At 40.5% G+C, this 22,044-nt stretch overlaps 1 protein-coding gene across 1 annotated transcript in view; it reads left to right on the forward strand.

The window, feature by feature from the left end:
- The first annotated feature begins 10,458 nt into the window (after window positions 1–10,458).
- Window positions 10,459–22,044, forward strand: part of LOC139452503 (phosphatidylinositide phosphatase SAC2-like) — a 390,307-nt gene continuing 378,721 nt past the window's right edge. The window contains 1 exon segment of the mRNA XM_071234004.1: window positions 10,459–10,611. Coding sequence (XP_071090105.1) covers window positions 10,515–10,611 — 97 coding nt within the window. The 5' untranslated portion in view covers window positions 10,459–10,514.

Below are 22,044 nucleotides of genomic sequence, written 5' to 3' on the forward strand. Positions count from 1 at the left end.
CTACTCAAAGTGATTTTCAAAAGAGGGGTGATTGGGTGATTGGTTTTGTTTTCATAAAATATATATATTCTTTTTTTTTCCTGACTCCTCATGGGGCAATAATAGCCACCAAGTTGGACCATTATTCGGGAGGGACTCTACAGATTACCCGAGATGTATGTCAAATTACTGAGACACGCTGACTTGGTTGATGCATGTCATCGATCCCAGTTGCGTGGATCGATGCTCATGATATTAATCACTGGATTGGTCCAGACTCGATTATTTACAGACCACCGTCATGTAGCTGAAATATTGCGTTAAGCAATAAAACAAATACTGATTCACCATATGTTAATATTTTAGACTTGTTTTATTGATTCAGATCAGTGTACTGTAGACAACAGTAACCGTCTGACATTGTATATGTTCCTTTTATTTCTCCCATTAGTATATATGTGCAGTGAAACCTCGTTAGTCTGGATCCCGGAAACCCTCTGAAGAGTGAGTGAGTGAGTGAGAGAGTGAATGTTGTTTAACGCCCGCACTCAGCAATATTCCATGACGGCGGTCTGTAAATCGAGTCTGGATCAGACAATCCAGTGATTGATTTCATGAGCATCGATCCACGCAACTGGGATCGATGACATGCATCAACCATTTCAGCGTGCCTGACCAACCGATCCCGTTAGTCGCCTCTTACGACAAGCATAGTCGCCTTTTACGGCAAGCATGGGTTGCTGAAGATTTATTCTACCCCGGATCTTCACGGGTCGAGTGAGTGAGTGAGTTAGATTTAACGCCACATTGAACAGTATTCTAGTTATATCACAGCGTGTCAGCATAATGTGGGAGGGAAGTCCAAAGTGATGCAAGCCTCGGACTTTTACCACCTTGGTGAAATCCCCGCGCACGAGTATGGTGCTGACAAACCTAGATGCATAACCGGGGCGAGCTTGCCGTAAGAGGCGACTAACGCGATAGGGTGGTTAGGCTTGCTGACTTGGTTGATGCATGTCATCGTATTCCAACTGCGTAGATCGATGCTCATGATGTCAATCATTGGATTGTCTGGTCAAGAATCGATTATTTACAGACCGACGTCATACAGCTGGAAATTTGCAAAGTGCGGCGTTAAACAACAAACAAACCAATGATAATTACATATCTCTCGGTCGACGCCTGTAGCTACCTACACACACGAACCACTGTTGCATGCGATCCGTTGGGATTCTGTGTAACAGTTGGTCCTTACAGCATCCTATGCTGGCTGAAAAAAGGCGACAGAAGAGTTCGGGTGCTCGGGCGAGGTGACTTGGTTGATTAAAAGTATGGGTATGAAGCTGACAAACCAAGAAACATAATTCGGGCGAATCTGGGATTCGAACCCAAGATCACATGTTTCTGACAGGCCAAGTGTCGCAACTCTGCACAGCGAATTGCGGCGCCTTAGAAGACTGGGTCACCCGTGACCCCAACCATATCAGGATAAAAATAAACTGGATGGAATATACTTGGGTCGAATGCCACTCGAGGAATTCGATTAGTTTATCGCCTCTCCCCCCAAAATGCAATATAACTCGTGATAGTTAACACTACCCACAGACTGAAAGCACAATCGAATATAGTCAGTCAGCAGTGGAATGCTTAGGTCCATGCTTTCCCCAATATGGCCGCCAAACTAAAACACGCTCTTTCCATTCTGTCTAGACATCATGCAGTGCCATGTGAGAAGGGGAGACATTTTCTGATTAGGGTAATCTTTATCTGCTAGATCGATCTAAGTTATAAACTTGAGTTACCAGACAAACACAGTAGGGTTCGAACGAATTAGATCAAACTTGATGGGACGGTCCGGCCCGAGCCTTGTTGATCTCAGTCAGGGGATTCTGAAGCTATTGGGGCGGTCGGGTAGCCTAGTGGTTAAAGCGTTCGCTCGTTACGCCGAAGACCCGGGTTCGATTCCCGACATGGGTACAATGTGTGAAGCCCATTTCTGGTGTCCCCCGCCGTGATATTGCTGGAATATTGCTAAAAGCGGCGTAGAACCATACTCACTCACTCACTCTGAAGCTATTGTCATTGTCCCGTGCCCATTGTCAGTACTCAGCTCCGCTCCACAAAGCGATCTTAGGACTAAGACGATATAAACTCCCACATTTTTACCTTAGATTAACGTTTTATATCTTCATTCCAACCGATTTTATATGTTTGTTTTAACATAATCGCTTTGGAATCATTCTCATCTCCTAGATGCAAGACCACCTCCGCGGTCTAATGGATCAAGCGTCTGCCCGGAGAGTGAAAGGTCGGTGGTTCGATCCCCTGGCTGCGTCACACCGAAAGATGTAAACATATGGTAGTTGTTGTTTCACTGCCTGTCACTGGGCATTGATGGGATAAACCAAGGACTGGTCGGTTCGGAGTCTGAGTCCATGTTAAACTGCGGCAAGGTATCTCAGGGGGTACATTCCGTCATAACAGAAACTTTGGCAATAAGAAAGATGGGTTCCAAAGCTTCTGACTTTTGATAACTAAAAATCAACACACCATGTATATCATGTCTCCTGATAATCTGAATCTGTTTGAGGCTGGACCAAAACGGTTCTTGCAACGATTTGTGTCTATGGATGAATCCTGGGTTCACTACCTCGAGTCTGCGTCCAAACAACAATAAAGCAGTGAAAGCATTTGTCATCACCCCAAAAGAAGGCAAAGACTGGCCTCCGTGTTCTGGGATGCCGAGAGTGTGGTGGTCTTAGTAACAAGAGGCCAGACAATAAACGGAGCAGATCATACCGCCCTATGGGGCAATTACAGACTGAAATTACGATTAGGAAACGTGGGATGCCGAGAAAAGGTGTGTTCTTGCACCAGGACAATGCGCCAGTGCACAAATCAGTCCATCACCATGGCAATAATCCACCAGTGTGGCATTGAACTCCTTCAGCACCCACCTCATTCTCCTGATCTGGCTCCGTCATGAAGAAACCTCCAGTCGGAACCCATTCGACTCGAACGGTGACGTCATAGATGAAAAACGCTCCAAATTCGTCGGCAAAAGTGTAGCAGTGTGGAAGAGGATTAGATTTAATGTCTTAAAAAAAATAAGTCAAGTATTTCTTTGTGACACTAATCAATCACCCCTCCCCTCGTATTCCCATTTTAGTGAGTGAGTGAGTTTGGTTTTACGCCGCTTTTAGCAATATTCCAGCAATATCACGGCGGGGGACACCAGAAATGGGCTTCACACATTGTACCCATGTCGGGAATCGAACCCGGTCTTCGGCGTGAGGAGCGAACGATTTAACCACTAGGCTACCCGACCGCCCCTATTCCCATTTTAAGTGTCATACCTGAAGTCTCATGAGAGAAGGTATAAGGATGGTCATTGAAGACTTCCTCTGCTCTTTTTATCGATTAGGATAATAGACTCGTGCAAAAACAAGCATCTTGACCTTTTTTTATAATCTGTCATCTCAAATTTTATGGTGGACACATCTATAGTGGCTGTAACACTTTAACCCATATTATGATGAGGCGTTGCAACGATTTCACTTACGGCACTATTTTCAACGTCTTGTTTGGCCGCACGCTGCAATAATCCAGCTATACGACGACGAGCTGCATACTTTCATGTCATCTTGGCCAAGTACACCTTTAAGTGCCGTGGAATGGGTCCCCAGCAACCCACTGCTGTTCGTAAGAGGCGACTAAATGACTAATGTTGTGGTTCCGGGTTGGTCCCCCGGCAACCTATATATATTGGTGGTAAGGGGATTTAAAGGCTCGAGGCTCGGCGAATGGTTGATGGCGTATCTTCGTACCCCGACGGCGTGGCTTGTTTCTCAAAATATCAATCGACGGATTGTCTGGTCTAGATTCGATTATTTTCAGACCTCAGTCATACAGCTTTAATATTGCTAAGTGCTGCGTTAAACAACAAACAAAATAAACAAACATTATAAGTGAGTTGGTTTTAAAGGCCAGGGCCCGGTGTTCAAAACCGGGTTGACTTTTAACCTGCCGTTAAATCAGTGTTACTCTCCGTTAAATTTAAACAAATGGTTATGTTGTTTCTCAAAGCATGTTTATCTTTAGCGGTTGGTTAGGAGTTAACCTGACCTTAAAATAACCGGGTTCTGAACAACCGGGCTCAGGTGTCAAGGTTTTAACGCCGCATTCAAGATGATTGCACTTATATAGCGACATACATGCACGTGTGTGTGGCTGTTTGTACTATTCAAAACTTATGCGGGTTTTGTGCTAGCCCACTGAGACACCATGTCGCATTTTTAAAACCCCACTCGGACCTTGTTTTATCCTTTCAATTCCCAGTGATAAGCAGCGTAACAACAACTACCATATTTTAACATCATTTGGTATAGCGCGGCGTTAAACAAACAAACAAACAAACAAGCAATCAAACAAACAAACATTCTATTATCTACCAATCAGGCAGCGGCAACAGTCCAGCCTGGGTCCACTTGCACAAAGCGATCTTAGCGCTACAATTATTGTAAATCCTTAAGATCGCGATCGTAAATCCAAGCCGTCTTACAATCGCGCTAAGATCGGGTTGTGCAAGTGGAAGAGGACAATTGTATGGTGATTGTAAAGTTGATTGTAGCCGCTGAAGATTGATTGTAACTAAGATTGTTCTGTGCAAGTGGGCCCTGTTGTATCTCCACCGCCTTTAAATGGAGTTTCGACCAGGCTTACCAGTGACATTGAGCATGAGACATTAATGATTCCACGTCCTCGGAACCTGTGACACAGGATCAGTCTATCGTGGCAGAGCCTGCGGCGTCCCTCACCAAACACATACACCCGCACATACACACGCACACACTCAAGACTGAGATAAGGATCCCCAGTACCTCATGCACGTCGTTATACAAACAACGTGGACAGGCACGGCGACGATAGATTGATCTTGTGTCACCGGATTCCGATTACGTTGATCATTAATGTCTCATGGTCACTGGGCCAGGTCGACGCTCCATTTAAAGGCGGCCGAGATACAACTGTACTGTTGCTGAATGCGACGTTAAATAGAGAATCTCACCTTGTGTCTTCCACGATCAAATACACCTGTTTAAAAAATAACCGACGAGTTGTTTATGTAAAATAAAACGCTGCAGGGAGAATAAATCATGAGGGGCGCAGCCCCGAGTGGTTTATTCTCCCTGCAGTGTTTTATTGTACGATAACCAATGACCTCGAGTCGTTTATTTCTTACATGAGATTTCAACATTATGTACAGCCTCTGTTAGAATGTTAATAAAATGTACAAGCTTTATATATATTTACCCGTATTTAAATAATGATGACTCCCTGAATATTATCCGACCTCTGGGAATGTCGGGCAAGTACATTTTATGAACAGGGGTGTTAAGTTTGGTATTTTCCAGATATCCTCATTATTAACACGTCAATTAGCGGTATTTTTTTCTCCCAATACTGATTGTCATATCTCTTCCAATTTGGGATGCGATCGTTCCAGGATTGCGTTTATCGCTCTTCATTGATCTTTGCGATTTATCGCGTAGCTGTCTTATATTCGTTGATAAAAGTAAAAACTTTTATCAACTCGTTTGGTTTTAGTTCATCTATTTCTCATCCAAAATCATTCATCCAACGTTTTCTGTTTGTGAACAGTAATAAATAGTTTGCAAGTAATTCCGTGGCTGATGGTTATTTTGCCATACTATACTGTTCATTGACTGGACGATAACAGAATGGACAGGGCGTCGCATTATTGCGCTGAAAGATGTCACCGATTTCGTTGAGATTAATTAGTGATGTCATTTATTGTGATGTCATAGTATAACCGATGATGTCTGGTGGAAGCCAGTTTTGGATGATGAAAAAAAGTCCCATAACCTGAATACTTTGGAAGGCATGCAGATCTAATGAAACGAACGCAGGATAAATAGAGAATCTCACCCTCGTGTCTTTTGATATCAAATATGTCAACTCAAGTTGATAAAAGTGGAAAAACTCCGAGGCTTGCCGAGTAGGATTTCCACATTTTAATCAACGAGTGTTGATATATTTGATACGAGGGTGATATTTTATTTATCATCCAACATCATTTGTCCAATTTTTTGAGTTTGTAGACAGTAATAAGCAGTGTCTAAGTGTAAAAAGTACTGCTAACAGCTTCAGTAGCAGTGCCATAGTGATGTAATTTGATTGTGACGTCATTTAACAATGACGTCACAATGGTCTCTAAAGAATTGTGATGCAATTTCATTGCAGCGATGCCTACAATTTAGATATTAATATCTCCTTGGGGAGCCAGTTTTGCATGATAAAAACCTGAAGCAATAGGTCCAAATAACTCTACAAAGGGCAAATAGTAGAAGAGGTCATGTTGGCAATAAGTTGCGTCTCTACAGTCATTTTAAACACTCTTCGAGGTAAACAGTATATTTTACGTTCAATGTCATAGGAGTGTATTAGACAAACTACACTGCGGGGTTGCCCTACAAGAATGGAGACTGGGCGATGCCCTGACCTCCCATTTGAGGAAATAGTGTTTTAATTTCCCAGATACTGTTGAAGATAAATGTCACTTTGTATAACACTGTCCTCTTTACAGACTATGCTTAGTCTCTGAAAATGTGTAATTTTGATAGAAACAAATAACACCTTTAAAATTGAAAAGGAGCTCAATTGAGGAGATTCATAACCTGAAGAAAATCTACCTGCTTCATTTAGTGCTTTTGTTTTACAGAAAGGCCACAACTAAACAGTTATGGTCTGAAGAGACTCCAACGTCCATACAGTTTGGCCCTCTTTGAAGGTTCAGACAGACAGATTGTTTATAACAGTCTACCCTCTGTTTACTTATTAAGATAAATGACACAAAATAAACATCACAGAGACATCCATCAATGGGTTATGAGAGACTATCTAAATACAATTGCGAATTGAATAAAATTATTAACTAAAAAGGCGCATAAAACATCAAATAAACCAACACACATTCTAAAACAGGCAATTTACACACCATGATATAACATAGACTTGCGTTGTTGTAATAAAGGTTTGCAGGTCTTGGCAGCTAAGAACAGTACATCTGGGTTGGACAGATGTTTTTCAACATCAGAATAATCATTGAAAATATCCCAGACTTGAGTACATCTTCTTCATTATGGCGCTCTAATTTAATTATAAAGGGACAGTGTAACAATTAAACACATCCTTTCTTCCAAGGCAAGTTTCCGTATCTTCCTGTTTCTACTCTTAAAGGCGCCACACCACAACACAGTTGAGCCAGTGAACTTCTTTTACGACCAGGGGAGGGAACTCTGTATGTACCCATCAGCTCCATTGGTGAATTTGAAATGTTGATAGATCCTCAGTTTATTTCTAACGTTGCCACGTTGACTATGCGGCTGCTGCACTTTACTTGCTCGGTCCTGCACGTAGATTTGCATCGGTTTGACAGCTACTTCGGATAAATAAATTTGTTCAATGGAGTGAAGTGTTCCAACGAGAGGTTTGTTAGCTTAGCATGGACACGGAAGTTCCAGTTACGTATGTTTCCATTTGCGTGACAGTCCGCCCATTTGAAAATTCTGGAGGTGACAGAGGTTGGTTCTTTACCACACAGTCTCTCGTAGAACCTCGTCGCACTTTTCCATTGTCTACAGGCTATTGGTTCCCATCCAATGAACTCACGCAAGGTTTCGGTCAATTAAGCGTCACTGCCTCGACTGCCAAGCTGTGGTCACGCCAGAGTTGTGTCCCTTGGGCCCGCCAGAGTTTTGTCCCTTGGGCACGCCAGAAACCTATGGTTCGAATACCGGATGGCCCAGGTTATGTTCCATCTTGCATCTTGGGCACTGTTGCAGACGTATAGTGTCGGGGGTAAGATATTTCATGGTTATATCTCTATTAAGAATATTACAATTCCATTTGTCAATCCGTACCACGTGACGAAACAATATATTTCAAAGCAGACCCCGAAATCATGTGGACTGACACTGACCTTGAATATTGACTCGTCACATGATCAGTATTGACCTGTCACGTGATGAATGTTGACTCGTCTGCTAGAAAACAAGATGGACTCTGGTACAACAGTTCACAGTTCGCTGCTGTGTTACTGAAATGACGGTTTGGTGACTTCATAAACTTTAAAGTAAATTTCGGTATAACAAAACGAATAATTACTCTTGACGAGGTCAATATGCAAACAACAGGGACCCTCGATCAGACCACCTCAGGGGTCGCGTCCTCGGGTCCTTGTTTTCGCATATTTACCTATCAAGAGTAATTATTTGTATAATATTTACTAGGGCTGGGACGAGTCCGAATTTACTACCCGGGTACCCAACCCCCTATTACCCGACCCTGCCCGGTACCCTCTGTAGGTCTCAAGAGATAGGTACAAAATGTCCGATTGGGCATTTTCTTACCAAAGCACTGGAAAAAACGCATTTAGATACATGTATTAAACAATCTAGTCATGCATACACTGAATTTGACTCAAGTTATATCTTTATTCAAAGATATGAAAAGTCAGAATGAATGGGTGCATAGTCAGAAAGAAATACGAACATTAGTGACTTGTAGTGAAACCATAGAGTTCTAGATAAGTTTTTGCCATTAAACAATATAATCACGTGAATAACCACGGGTCCCAGTAGTCCTGTGGGTACCCGGGTCCTAGTTAGTACCCACCCGACCCGGGTACCCGTCCCAGCCCTAATATTTACCCATAAAGGTAGAATCATCATGTGTAATAACTTTCTCATATATTTGCACATTGTACCATTCATCGATTCTCGATGCTGATTGGTCATTTGAAGTCGTATGACGACATATTTCTTCAGTGTTGAGAAACATACGATATGACGTCATCCATTGTTCATGGCATCACAAATTGATTACATTACGTCATCTGAATAATAGGCTTTCTTCTGTTAAGTTTCACTGTATGGTTCACATTTCATACGTTTTTTCTTCATTTCAATTTTAAAAATGTCAATGAGTAATATACTAAGTACAGAATAATCTACTCAATTAACACCGTTCATTCAGTTGGGACAGCTCGTTGGTTATTCTCTAAACATTAGCTGATGAGAGGGATGAAAACCATGTCGAGAACCTGTCAGCGTCAATTCGACGTAAACAATAAGCTGCTACGTCATTTACAGTACGTCAATTATGAAGTCAACAATGCTGCAAAATACCTCCTTTCATGATATAGATTGTGATAGGATTTGTTTATCGATTAACACCCTGCTTAAGCCATATTCCAGCGGTTACAAATGCTATGCGTAACCTTATACCACCCTTGTTAGAATCTTCTACCTTTGGGGATTTCTTTCAATAGCCAGTGATGTTTTTCTAATCTTCATACGGTAATGTGAATAGGAAGTTTTTGTAAAAAATCTACACTGTCATTATTTTATAAGACATTCATCTCTGTCATCGAGACTAAGTAAGTCATGTTGATTTGTTTGCCTACTACCCCAAGTATCTAGTTCAATATAACAAAACCAGTCTCAATCTTAGGACATAGAGCGAAACTGAAAACGTGCACATGACCTTGTATATTTTTACCGAAAAAAATAAAACGATCGATTGTCTTCCAATAGGAACTAAATCAGTTATACCCTTACATCGGCGACATATGCTTGTGCTTTATCAATGCCTGTAACGACTCATTCAACAGTATAATTAAATAGCATAATTATCAGTAAGGATATGATATATATGGATGAACAAGTTCTTTATTACAATTAGGAGCGACGTTTAGGTGGAGGTTCCAACACCGTTATCAAGCTAGTGATAATCATCTGACCAAAAAATGTTGAAAGAACAGAACCCACTATGCTAACTTTTATCCCTCATCTGAAACGTATTTGAACGAAATATCAAAAAAAAATAATGATATCTGAAAAGTTTAGCAGAATACGTATCACAGGGAAGGGTTTTAGCAGATCTTAACAACGCGTTTGAAAATCCCGGCTCATTTTGACGGTCCCTTCAAGTAAGTACTACTAGTTGAACTACACATTACAAGAAATTAAGTACAGTCGTTATTCGATGCAATATACGATGTCAATATCAATATAGCAATATCAATATCGGACAGATTGATTAAACCGAAAAATAATTTAGCAACAAAACTGTATTACTCTATGTAACTTCCACTTGCCAATATTACAAAGGTCCTACATTCCAATAACATTTTATGTTTCTAATCTTATAAGTACGGTAACTGGCACAGGTAAAGGAACCCATGTAAAGCTTTCTTTAAAAATATATTAGTAAAAACTAATGATATAAAATCTATAGTTCCAAATGTTTTTAACATATTACATAATTTATTTATTTCCAAACTATATGACCAATATTTGTACCGGTAAAGGTTGCGACAGACGCACGCAAAAACATAGGAGACAGGATTAGTTGCACTAGTAGTACTATACCCAATTAAGGGGAGTTCATCGTGGATATCAGCTGTGCAAATTGCAATAATGACAGATACGTGTTGTTGTGAATGAACAAGAATGGAGTTATTTCAAACTAAAAATCATTACATAATCCACAATGGAGACCACAGTTTGTGGTGTGACAGGTCTTCGGGGAGTCTGGAGGCGAAATCAAGTGAGTATTGATAGATTCTTTGCGGCCGTACATTGCGGAAGTGGTACAAATTCGTCTGCTGTTGTAGTCATGAATGTAAACAAAAATGCATTTTAAAACTTCTGGCCGAATCGTGACGTTTTCGTTTCCATGTAAAGGTTATTTTTACCATGAATGGACATTAACAATTCATTTTAACTCAATGTCAAAGCGTTGGTGGCTTGAGGTTCCAAACCGGTAATCGTGAATAACATGTGTTTGTGATATAAGATTAAGATTTCCAAATTCAGTGCACGTTACATTGAAGGATTTGATAGGCACTACGATGGTATTAATCTTGTCTTTTCACGAACAGATGGTGTTTACATGATATAACGTATCATGATCATGATGTCCCAAGATGTGGCAATATTGTTAGTATGCAATGATGTTGCATATCATGTTCAATAAGAAAGTACTATGTGGTTTAGATGGAAATTATGGAGCATTTTGCACGTGCAGGCTCGTGCAGTCAGAAGAAAATTTACATTTTTATGTACAGCTTTAACATGGGTTTATTAATGAACCTAAAATAATAAGTTAAGCGATTTATTTAGGTTTAGGTGTGTGTAGACATTTTCAGATGAATGACAAAATGAATGTTATTGATATATCACAGTAGCATATATGCATATGCTGCACCATTCATATGCACATGAGTCACTTTTATTCATAGTATAAGGGCGTATGGTCATATTGATCAACAAAATGAAATACAGTTTTGGAAATAATATGGAAATGTTGGTATCTTTGTGGGTAGCATCGGTAATGGTGGTGACCATGTTTTGATAAGTCACTTCTTGGTAATTGTGCGAGTTTTTGGGTTTACACTTATTTTACTTTCAACACAAAGTATTTCACCTGAGCATTGCTTAATTTATCGTGTTTATGTTTTAACAGTCAAAATGCTCAAAATTTTCACGTAGGAAATTTAATAAACGCCTGAATATTCAGTTATTTTACAAATTGACTGAAAAATATGTCCATCTGTACTGTTATTATGATAACGAATTCCAAACATTTTTATGTTTAATATCATGACCAAGTGACTGAAAATGTTAGGATGAAAAGTACATTTCTTTATTGTTTGGCTTTTATTCCTTGAATAATTAATCTATTGTGATTTTTTAAAGTGCTTTTAACTGTCTTAATCATTTTTAGTCAATCTGTTAAATAAATGGACAGATTTTTCAGTCAGTTTGTAAAACGACTGAAATATTTAGACATTTTATAAATTGCCTAAGAGAATCACATTTTACAAATTGACTAATGATACACGCTTACAAAGGAAAAGACTTTTGAAAACAACGTCTATCGTGCCTAGAAGAACTTCCCAACCAAGACGTAGAGGAAAAAGAATGAATCTGTTCAATGCTACAGCAAATGAAGGAAAACAAACTGCAAATATAATAATTACAACCTACCAAATTTATATGTTTAATTTTAGGCAGCTTACTTGTTCGAGGAATGTATCCGTGAATATCCACATAAAGGAACAATATCCCACACGTCTGCAACTGTACAAAGAAACTTTTTCGATGCCACGTGTCTCTATAACAATTAAATATTTTAAAATAATATAGCGTTCCGGAATATGATAACCATGATAACCCGTGTTCGTTTCTCAACTGATCACTTAGATTGTTTCAGGTGTTGCACATAGGTGTCAATTCTAAAAGGTCAGCTGTGAAAGCCCACGTGACAACTATTTTCATAATGTCACTGTTCTTTTAAAAAAAGACATTGAGTTAGATAACAATGAGCATTCAAACAACATATTATCGGTTAACCATTTGAACAAAGTATGTTGTTTTTACATCGGCACTACACGCCATGATATAAGTGTATTGCCTTTGCTTTAGTAAACCTACATATGTGAACACTTACTTTTGACATATCCACTGTGCAAGATAACAGTGATTAATCCAATCAACATATTTTTTGTTGATCCTTTTACAAAAAAGTAAATCAACTGATCGTTCATCTCTTGCTGGGCTGCCACATGCATATTACATAACACACATTTCACCTCACTTCAAACCTGGATTTAGACTGAATAATTACCCCAGACACAAGAAATGCCAAATGGGAACCTTTGTCAGGTAATCTGAGTGGTGTTAACACTAACTATACCTGTTATAGATTCATTAACTGAGCATCAAGTGAATGATGACAAATACACAAGTGTTTGGTTATACCAGAAAACGTGGATGACAACAAGAATCCGAAATGTGAAAATGCTTTCACTGCAGGGGTATTTTTTTATTATTATTAAACTTTTACATTCAGGGGTATTTCCAAATGACGACATCTGATGAGCTTCCACCATTCTTTTTGTCTGTATGTTTAGGCTGAAGAAATTAATTAACATGCTTCATTTGTCGAAATCATCATAGTTCACGGGTAACCAATCAGTGTTTAAAAATGCGTAAAACAAATGCCTCCAAGTTTATTTACGCTATCTTTACAGACGGTAGCCCAGTCTCTTGTCACGCTCAGTTGCATTTGCGAGCAAATCGACTCACGGCAGCTAGTGAACCCTAGTGGCCAGTGTCAGACAGCTGAAAAGCCAGAGATTAGTGCCCCTTTTGCTTGGACAGGCAAACCAGTGGCCGATAGCATGAGCAGCTATCCACTGGTGTGATGACACATGGTCAACCTGGTCACACATCTTAAACCGTCTGATCCTCACATATTTTGCTCCGACAACAAGCATGGGGGTACAGGTGTAATGAGTTTTGTATTCTTCCTTGTAATTAACCCTCCGGTGCCTCATACACATACCCTGGCAAACCAACAACTCAATTTAAGTGCCCATGTTAATTGGAGCTTATTTATTGAGATATGCTATTTGCAATCACCTGGTTGATTGTGTGCGTTGATCATTTTCCCCTACTGAGGTTAGTTGTACTTTTCTGTATTCTGAGTTTGGTCAGGGTACATTTCTGTATACTGAAAATATCTTTTGGTTTACAGGTTGTGAATTGTTGGAATATAGCTGACTGTGGCGGCAAACAATATTTGCTGACATCCTCAAATAGAACCTAGCTCTCTTCCCTAAAATATACTACTCAAAACAAGTTAAAGAACACCCACAATGGGTTCAGTACCCACCAGCCATGACAGTTTATCTATAGTTATACGAAAAAATCAAGTGTTCTTTAACTTCTTTTGAGCGGTATATATGTAAAAGTCTAAAATATTGTTTGTTTTGGATGTTTTTAAGGAACTAGCACTGACTGATAAAAAGATATTGTGTCACAAATGACTCATTGAAAAAATGATCAGAAGTATTTTGGATGGAAATTGCATTAAATACTCATTCCTGCATGAGATAAACCCTGCAGAGGTGAGCTGCATGAATAATTGAGACTGTGCTTGTTGTAAGAGGCGACTAACGGGATCGGGTGGTCAGGCTTGCTGACTTCCTTGATGCATGTCATTGTGTCCCAATTGTGTGGATTGATGCTCATGGTGTCAGTCACTGGATTGTCTGGTCAAGACTTTTTTACAGACCACTGTCATATAGCTGGAATATTGCTGAGTGCGGTGTTAAACAACAAACAAAACAAAAGACTTCAACGCCCAAATTCACAATTCATAGTGCATGTCCCTTGGGCATGCCAGAAGCCTATGATTATGGATTTGAATCCCAGTGCGCCCTGATTGTTTCTAGGTTTCTCAGCACCCTAGATGTGCTCGTGGGTTTCACTAAAGATGTAAAATGTCACTCACTCACTCACTCACTCACTCACTCACTGTTTGTTGTCTCCAGTACATCATGATGTTCATAATTGTAATCACTGGTTTGTATGGTCCAGACTTGATTATTTACAAGATGCCATGATAGGATTGGGATATAGCTGCCTTCGGCTTTTAACAAGATTCACTGTCACAGACTTCATGCATTTGGCTTTCTGCAGGTAATATTTATAGCTCTGGAATAATAACTATACAACATGAGGTATTAGTATTGGTTTGATATAGAATATAGGATTAAGAATTAGGAAGTAACTGCATTTAAGAAGTATCATGAAAACAAACTGTTATGTTACCATGATAACTATCATTGATAAACAAAGGAAATTACGACAACCGTAATGCGGTATCTAAGGAAACAAAAATGGGCATAGTGAATTCAAAATGTATCAGTTGCTATTTACGTTCGTATGTCAACAGTTAAGGAAAAAGGTTAGCTAGCTCGAGTCTGTTTGTCTAATGTTAGAGGTGTCCTGAGGCTAAGGAGAATTTCAGGTTTTGAGGGAGAGCCCTATTGTGTTTTCTCTATTTGGGCAAGTCATGTTTCAGGTTAAGTTGAATCCCCAGCGTTAGAAATGGGCACTAGTCCTGTAGTCCTTGCCAAACAGCCCAATTGTTCAGGTATCATAATGACTAGTAGAAATTTGCCCTTATTAAGGGTTTTTCTATATGTTATCATTTGAAGGACTAGTGGACTAAAAATGTTAGTTTCTATCTTTCATCCCAGAGCTTTCAAGTTACCCACCTGACAACAGTGATGACTATAAATATTTAGACCACCTGACTACAGTGATGACTATAAATGTTTAAACCCACCCGACGACAGTGGTATATATAAATATTGAAACCCACCTGACCACAGTGATGACTATAAATATTTAAACCCACCTGACGACAGTGATGACTATAAATGTTTAAACCCACCTGACCACAGTGGTATATATAAATATTGAAACCCACCTGACCTCTGTGATGACTATAAATATTTAAACCCACATTTCATCTAACCACAGGGGTAACTATGACTATTTAAACCCACCTCTAACCTGACCACATTTGTAACTTTAATATTTAAACCAACCTGACCACAGTGGTATCTATACATATTAAAACCCACCTGACAACAGTCGTGATTATAAATATATAAACCCACCTGACGCTAATGAATATGTATGTATCATGTATGTATTTTATGTATAAAAAATTGTATTAAATACTCCTGAAATTAAATTGTTGTTTACATGTTTTCTTTAATAGGTAAACATGAATTATAGGATAAATGGTGTATTTGCTTTGTATTTGATAAAATGGTGTGATAATATTAAAGGTTAACCACTAAAAAAGGTAATTGTCGCAGTGAGTCTCTTATGCTTGGGGGGCGGTCAGGTAGCCTAGTGGTTAAAGCGTTCGCTCGTCACGCCGAAGACCTGGGTTCGATTCCCGACATGGGTACAATGTGTGAAGCCCATTTCTGGTGTACCCCGCCGAGATATTGCTGGAATATATGCTAAACCATACTCACTCACTAATGCTTGGTGTGTGAGTTGTTTACTGTTGTGTCAGCATGTAGTACATATAGGGCAATCGACACCCACTCTGACATTGATTGATTATTGATATATATATGAGTAAGTCAGCACATCCTGTACATCCATTCTGACTGAAAGTCATGATACCCTGCTTTTGTTGGCTGCAACTGTGAGGTGAAATGGGTGTCAACGTTGCGTTCAAGATTATTGCACTTTTATAGCTTTTATTGTTGTTATCCTGACTGCATGAAGATGATAAAACAAGGCCTGTAGGTTCGGAGTCAGTATACTGTGTCTGAGTGGGGTATTCGTGTTAAACTGCGGCATTTACGTGTGTGTGTTTCTGTGTCTGTGTCTGTGTGTGTGTGGCTGCTTGCAAAAGTTCAGACTTATGCTGGTTTTATAGTGCTAGCCCACTGAGATACCAGTGAGTGAGTGAGTATGGTTTTACGCCGCTTTTAGCAATATTCCAGCAATATCACGGTGGGGGACACCAGAAATGGGCTCACTGAGATACCATGCCACAGTTTAACATGAATACCCGACTCAGACATGGTTAAATGACTCCAAACTGACCTGTCCTTGTTTTGGACCCTTATTGCCGAGCGCCAGGCAGGGTAACAACAAGTACTGGGTTTGAACCGCTGACCTTCCACTCTCCGGGTCTCTAGCCCCCAGGCTCTTGTATCTGACATGAAAATTATTCCCAAAACATGTGTTGAAACAAAAATACAAACTAGATTTGTTTAAATGGAGACACAAATTTGTATATAATTACTTAAAGAGAGGTTGGTTGGTTGTTTAATGCCGCACTCAGCAATGTTCCAGCTATATGATGGCGGTCTGTAAATAATCGAGTTTGGACCAGACAATCCAGTGAGTGATATCATGAGCATTGATCCACACAATTGGGATCGATGACATGCATCAACCAAGTCAGCGAGCCTAACCACCCGATTCCGTTAGTTGCCTATTACGACAAGCATAGTCACCTTTTACGGCAAGCATGGGTTGCTGAAGACCTATTCTACCCCGGAATCTTCATGGGTCCCTTAAATAGAGGAATATGATCCATATAAATAATGTTTGAGTCGGAGATTCAGACAGCTATGTGAAACGTTTTCATTAATGAGCGATGTTCCGATGATTGATTAGGTGCAGTGATTGGTTGAATACTTTGATCAGACGGAATGAGTGATTGTATGTCCATTGTAGGTGTGGAGAAATATGTCGTGCAGGCAAGCTAAATGTATTTTATACTTTACAGATTAGGCTTGGACTGGTAATTCATGTGACTGCCAGTCCCTATGGACTGGCAAATAAAGTACTTATAAATCTTTGTTGTTGAACAAAACATCGGTGATATTTATATAAGTACATTTCAAACAAAGTCTGCATGTCTATTTCTAGGTTAAATTATCCATTTATAGCAACTTCCATCTCGAAATATTAAAAAAAAAGAAGAAAAAATTGTGACTGAAGTTTGTGAAAATGACGTATAGATCTAACTAAGTTACTTCAGAGATGACATCTTTGCACTGAACATAAAGTTGAAAGAATTAAGACCAAATAATTTTCATGAGTTTTTTTATTTGTTCAAATTTGGGACTGGCAAAAATTAGGGGGAACTGGTAATTTTTAGAGTTGCCGGTCCACAAGGACTGGCAGTTTCAAAAGCCATCGCGAACACTGTTTGTCTGTTTGGTGCGGTGCCCCAAATTTCTAACATTAACAAGAGTGATATACATGTCTCGCTAACAATAACGCCGCACTCATCAATATTCCAGCTATATGACAGCGGTCTGTAAATAATAGACAGTCCAGTGATTGATGTCATGAGCATCGATCCACATAATTGGGATCGATGACATGCATCAACCAAGTCACCGAGCCTGACCCCCCGATCCCGTAAGTCGCCTTGTACGACAAGCATAGCCACCTTTTACGGCAAGCATGGGTTGCTGAAGACCTATTCTACCCCGGAATCTTCACGGGTCTAACAATAAGCGAGACCTAGCACCTGTGCACTATTCATTCTCTGTGTCTGCACTTGAACATTCAGTAGTAAAGAAATACATGCTTGAAAGTTGTGATGGAAACATTGTGTTGTTATGCTATTGAGTTTTGGAAATATTTCATGAGTATTTGTATGCAAGCAACTGAAAATTAATTGGGGTATGGTGATTTATTTTGTTTGTTTTACACAAATATATACAGGTAATCTGGAGCTTTGTACTTGATTGTGTGTCATTGTCCCTTGACTGTGGGATGTTGCTTACGTCAGTCACTGGTTTGTCTGGTCCAGCCTTGATTGTTACAGGCTGCTGTCAAACAGTGGGAATGTTGCTGAGTGTAGCGTTGAACATGTTGAAACAACAAATAACAAACAAGCATGTCAATATTCTACCTTCAAGCATGTCCTTCTTACTGTTATTTGTTTGTAAATAGTTTAGTATTTCACTCTTTGTGACATATGACTCCCATGCAGAAGGAGGTGAGGTGAGGTGAGGTGAGGTGAGGTGAGGTGAGGTGAAATTGGGTTTAACGTCGGGTCCAAGATTATTGCACTTATATAGCGATGTGCATGCACGTCAGTGTGTCCCCATGTCTGTGTGCATTATGCAGAAGGAGGTGAGGTGAGGTGAAATTGAGTTTAACGTCAGGTCCAAGATTATTGCACTTATATAGCGACGTGCATGCGCGTCAGTGTGTGGCTGCTTGTACTAGTCCGGACTGATGCCTATTTATAGTGCTAGCTCACTGAGATACCATGCCGCAGTTTAACATGAATACCCCTTTCAGACACAGTATACTGACTCCGAGCCGACCAGTCCTTGTTTTAGCCCCTTAAAGCCGAGCGGCAGGCAGGGTAACAACAAGTACCATCTTTGAACGTCTTTTGGTATGACGTGGCCGGGGATTGAATTCCGGACCTTCCGCTCTCTGGGCGGACGCTCTACCACTAGACCACAGAGGCGGTCTTTATTCAGAAGGACATAACATTAAGAGTCATGTATTCATGGTTAGTACTTGGGGAAGTATTACTCAAATACTGTTGTAGATAAAACCGGACAGATGAAACTTGCCAACAAGTCAAACCTAAAAAATCAATTAAATTTACATAACTTCTTACTCCTGTGCATAAATTGACATTCATATTCATAACACTCATAAGCGTACCTCTTTGTTGGCATTTTAAACTGTTCATTAACTATCCAGGTCACCTACATGGCTCAATTTCTTACCATGTTAGCTATATTGTTTAGTGGCCTCTAAAACAATATTGATTATTTTGACTATATAGAAAGCAATCTGTAAACTAAGAATTAGACCTGTGAAGATCTGGGGTAGAATAGGTATTCAGCAATCCATGAGACCCGTGAAGACATCCAGGGTAGAATAGGTCTTCAGCAATCCATGAGACCCGTGAAGATCCGGGGTAGAATAGGTCTTCAGCAATCCATGAGACCTGTGAAGATCCGGGGTAGAATAGGTCTTCAGCAACCCATGAGACCCGTGAAGACATCCAGGGTAGAATAGGTCTTCAGCAACCCATGACCCGTGAAGACATCCAGGGTAGAATAGGTCTTCAGCAACCCATGAGACCCGTGAAGACATCCAGGGTAGAATAGGTCTTCAGCAACCCATGATCCGTGAAGACATCCAGGGTAGAATAGGTCTTCAGCAATCCATGAGACCCGTGAAGACATCCAGGGTAGAATAGGTCTTCAGCAATCCATGACCCGTGAAGACATCCAGGGTAGAATAGGTCTTCAGCAATCCATGAGACCTGTGAAGACATCCGGGGTAGAATAGGTCTTCAGCAATCCATGAGACCTGTGAAGACATCCAGGGTAGAATAGGTCTTCAGCAATCCATGAGACCCGTGAAGATTTGGGGTAGAATAGGTCTTCAGCAATCCATGAGACCTGTGAAGACATCCGGGGTAGAATAGGTCTTCAGCAATCCATGAGACCCGTGAAGATCCAGGGTAGAATAGGTCTTCAGCAACCCATGAAACACGTGAAGACATCCAGGGTAGAATAGGTCTTCAGCAACCCATGAGACCCGTGAAGATCCGGGGTAGAATAGGTCTTCAGCAATCCATGAGACCCGTGAAGATTCGGGGTAGAATAGGTCTTCAGCAATCCATGAACCCGTGAAGACATCCAGGGTAGAATAGGTCTTCAGCAACCCATGAGACCCGTGAAGATCCGGGGTAGAATAGGTCTTCAGCATTCCATGAGACCTGTGAAGACATCCGGGGTAGAATAGGTCTTCAGCAATCCATGAGACCCGTGAAGACATCCAGGGTAGAATAGGTCTTCAGCAATCCATGACCCGTGAAGATCCAGGGTAGAATAGGTTTTCAGCAACCCATGAAACACGTGAAGACATCCAGGGTAGAATAGGTCTTCAGCAACCCATGAAACACGTGAAGACATCCAGGGTAGAATAGGTCTTCAGCAACCCATGAAACACGTGAAGACATCCAGGGTAGAATAGGTCTTCAGCAACCCATGAAACACGTGAAGACATCCAGGGTAGAATAGGTCTTCAGCAATCCATGAGACCTGTGAAGACATCCAGGGTAGAATAGGTCTTCAGCAATCCATCAGACCCGTGAAGACATCCAGGGTAGAATAGGTCTTCAGCAATCCATGAGACCCGTGAAGATCCGGGGTAGAATAGGTCTTCAGCAACCCATGATCCGTGAAGACATCCAGGGTAGAATAGGTCTTCAGCAACCCATGATCCGTGAAGACATCCAGGGTAGAATAGGTCTTCAGCAATCCATGAGACCCGTGAAGACATCCAGGGTAGAATAGGTCTTCAGCAATCCATGAGACCCGTGAAAACATCCAGGGTAGAATAGGTCTTCAGCAACCCATGAGACCCGTGAAGATCCGGGGTAGAATAGGTCTTCAGCAACCCATGATCCGTGAAGACATCCAGGGTAGAATAGGTCTTCAGCAACCCATGAAACACGTGAAGACATCCAGGGTAGAATAGGTCTTCAGCAATCCATGAGACCCGTGAAGATTCGGGGTAGAATAGGTCTTCAGCAATCCATGAGACCTGTGAAGACATCCGGGGTAGAATAGGTCTTCAGCAATCCATGAGACCCGTGAAAACATCCAGGGTAGAATAGGTCTTCAGCAACCCATGAGACCCGTGAAGACATCCAGGGTAGAATAGGTCTTCAGCAACCCATGATCCGTGAAGACATCCAGGGTAGAATAGGTCTTCAGCAACCCATGAGATCCGTGAAGACATTCAGGGTAGAATAGGTCTTCAGCAACCCATGCTTGCTGTGAAAGGCGACTATGCTTGTCATAAGAGGCAAATAATCGGGATGTCAGACAAGCTGACTTGGTTGATGCATATCATCGTATCCCAATTGTGTGGATTGATGTGCATGATGTTAATCACTGCATTGTCTGGTCCAGACTCGATTATTTACGGACCGCCGTCATATAGATGGAATATTGCTGAGTGCGGCGTTAAACAACAGGTAAACAAACAATTTAAGAATTAAAAGTAAAAGGCCTCAATCATATGGTTTTGTAAATTGCAGTTCAGGCTGATGTTTCCACCTGAGAGGCTGATTGAGTTGTTAATGTCCAGGTGTGAACAACAGCTTCAGGGGTATTGACAGTAATGCAGCCGCGTGTTCTGCTCTCCACAGAGCTGGGTGCATGTGTGTGCAGATGAATAAAATATAAATACACATAGCATCAATAATCAATATACAACACTTATAGAGTATTGTTAGGGTTAACAGAAAATAGCAGCTGGATGATAACAGTTCCTGGTTATGCTGATCACATTTTGTTGTTGCTTCAGATCATAATAATGTCATGGAAGTAACTGTATACTACTCAAAAGAAGTTAAGGATGACCCTGTACTTTCATATGACAATAGTTTATCTGTCATGGAAATTTATGTTCATTACTCAAAAGAAGTTAAGGATGACCCTGTACTTTCATATGACAATAGTTAATCTGTTATGGAAATTTATGTACATTACTCAAAAGAAGTTAAGGACCATTGGGTGGTCCTTAACTTCTTTTGAGTAGTATATATAAAATTTCCCAGTATCATTGGTTCTAGTTGTCAAACAAA

This window comes from Haliotis cracherodii, unplaced genomic scaffold (assembly GCF_022045235.1).
Source record: "Haliotis cracherodii isolate W230 unplaced genomic scaffold, xgHalCrac1.p SCAF_9, whole genome shotgun sequence".
Classification (NCBI taxonomy): domain Eukaryota; kingdom Metazoa; phylum Mollusca; class Gastropoda; order Lepetellida; family Haliotidae; genus Haliotis; species Haliotis cracherodii.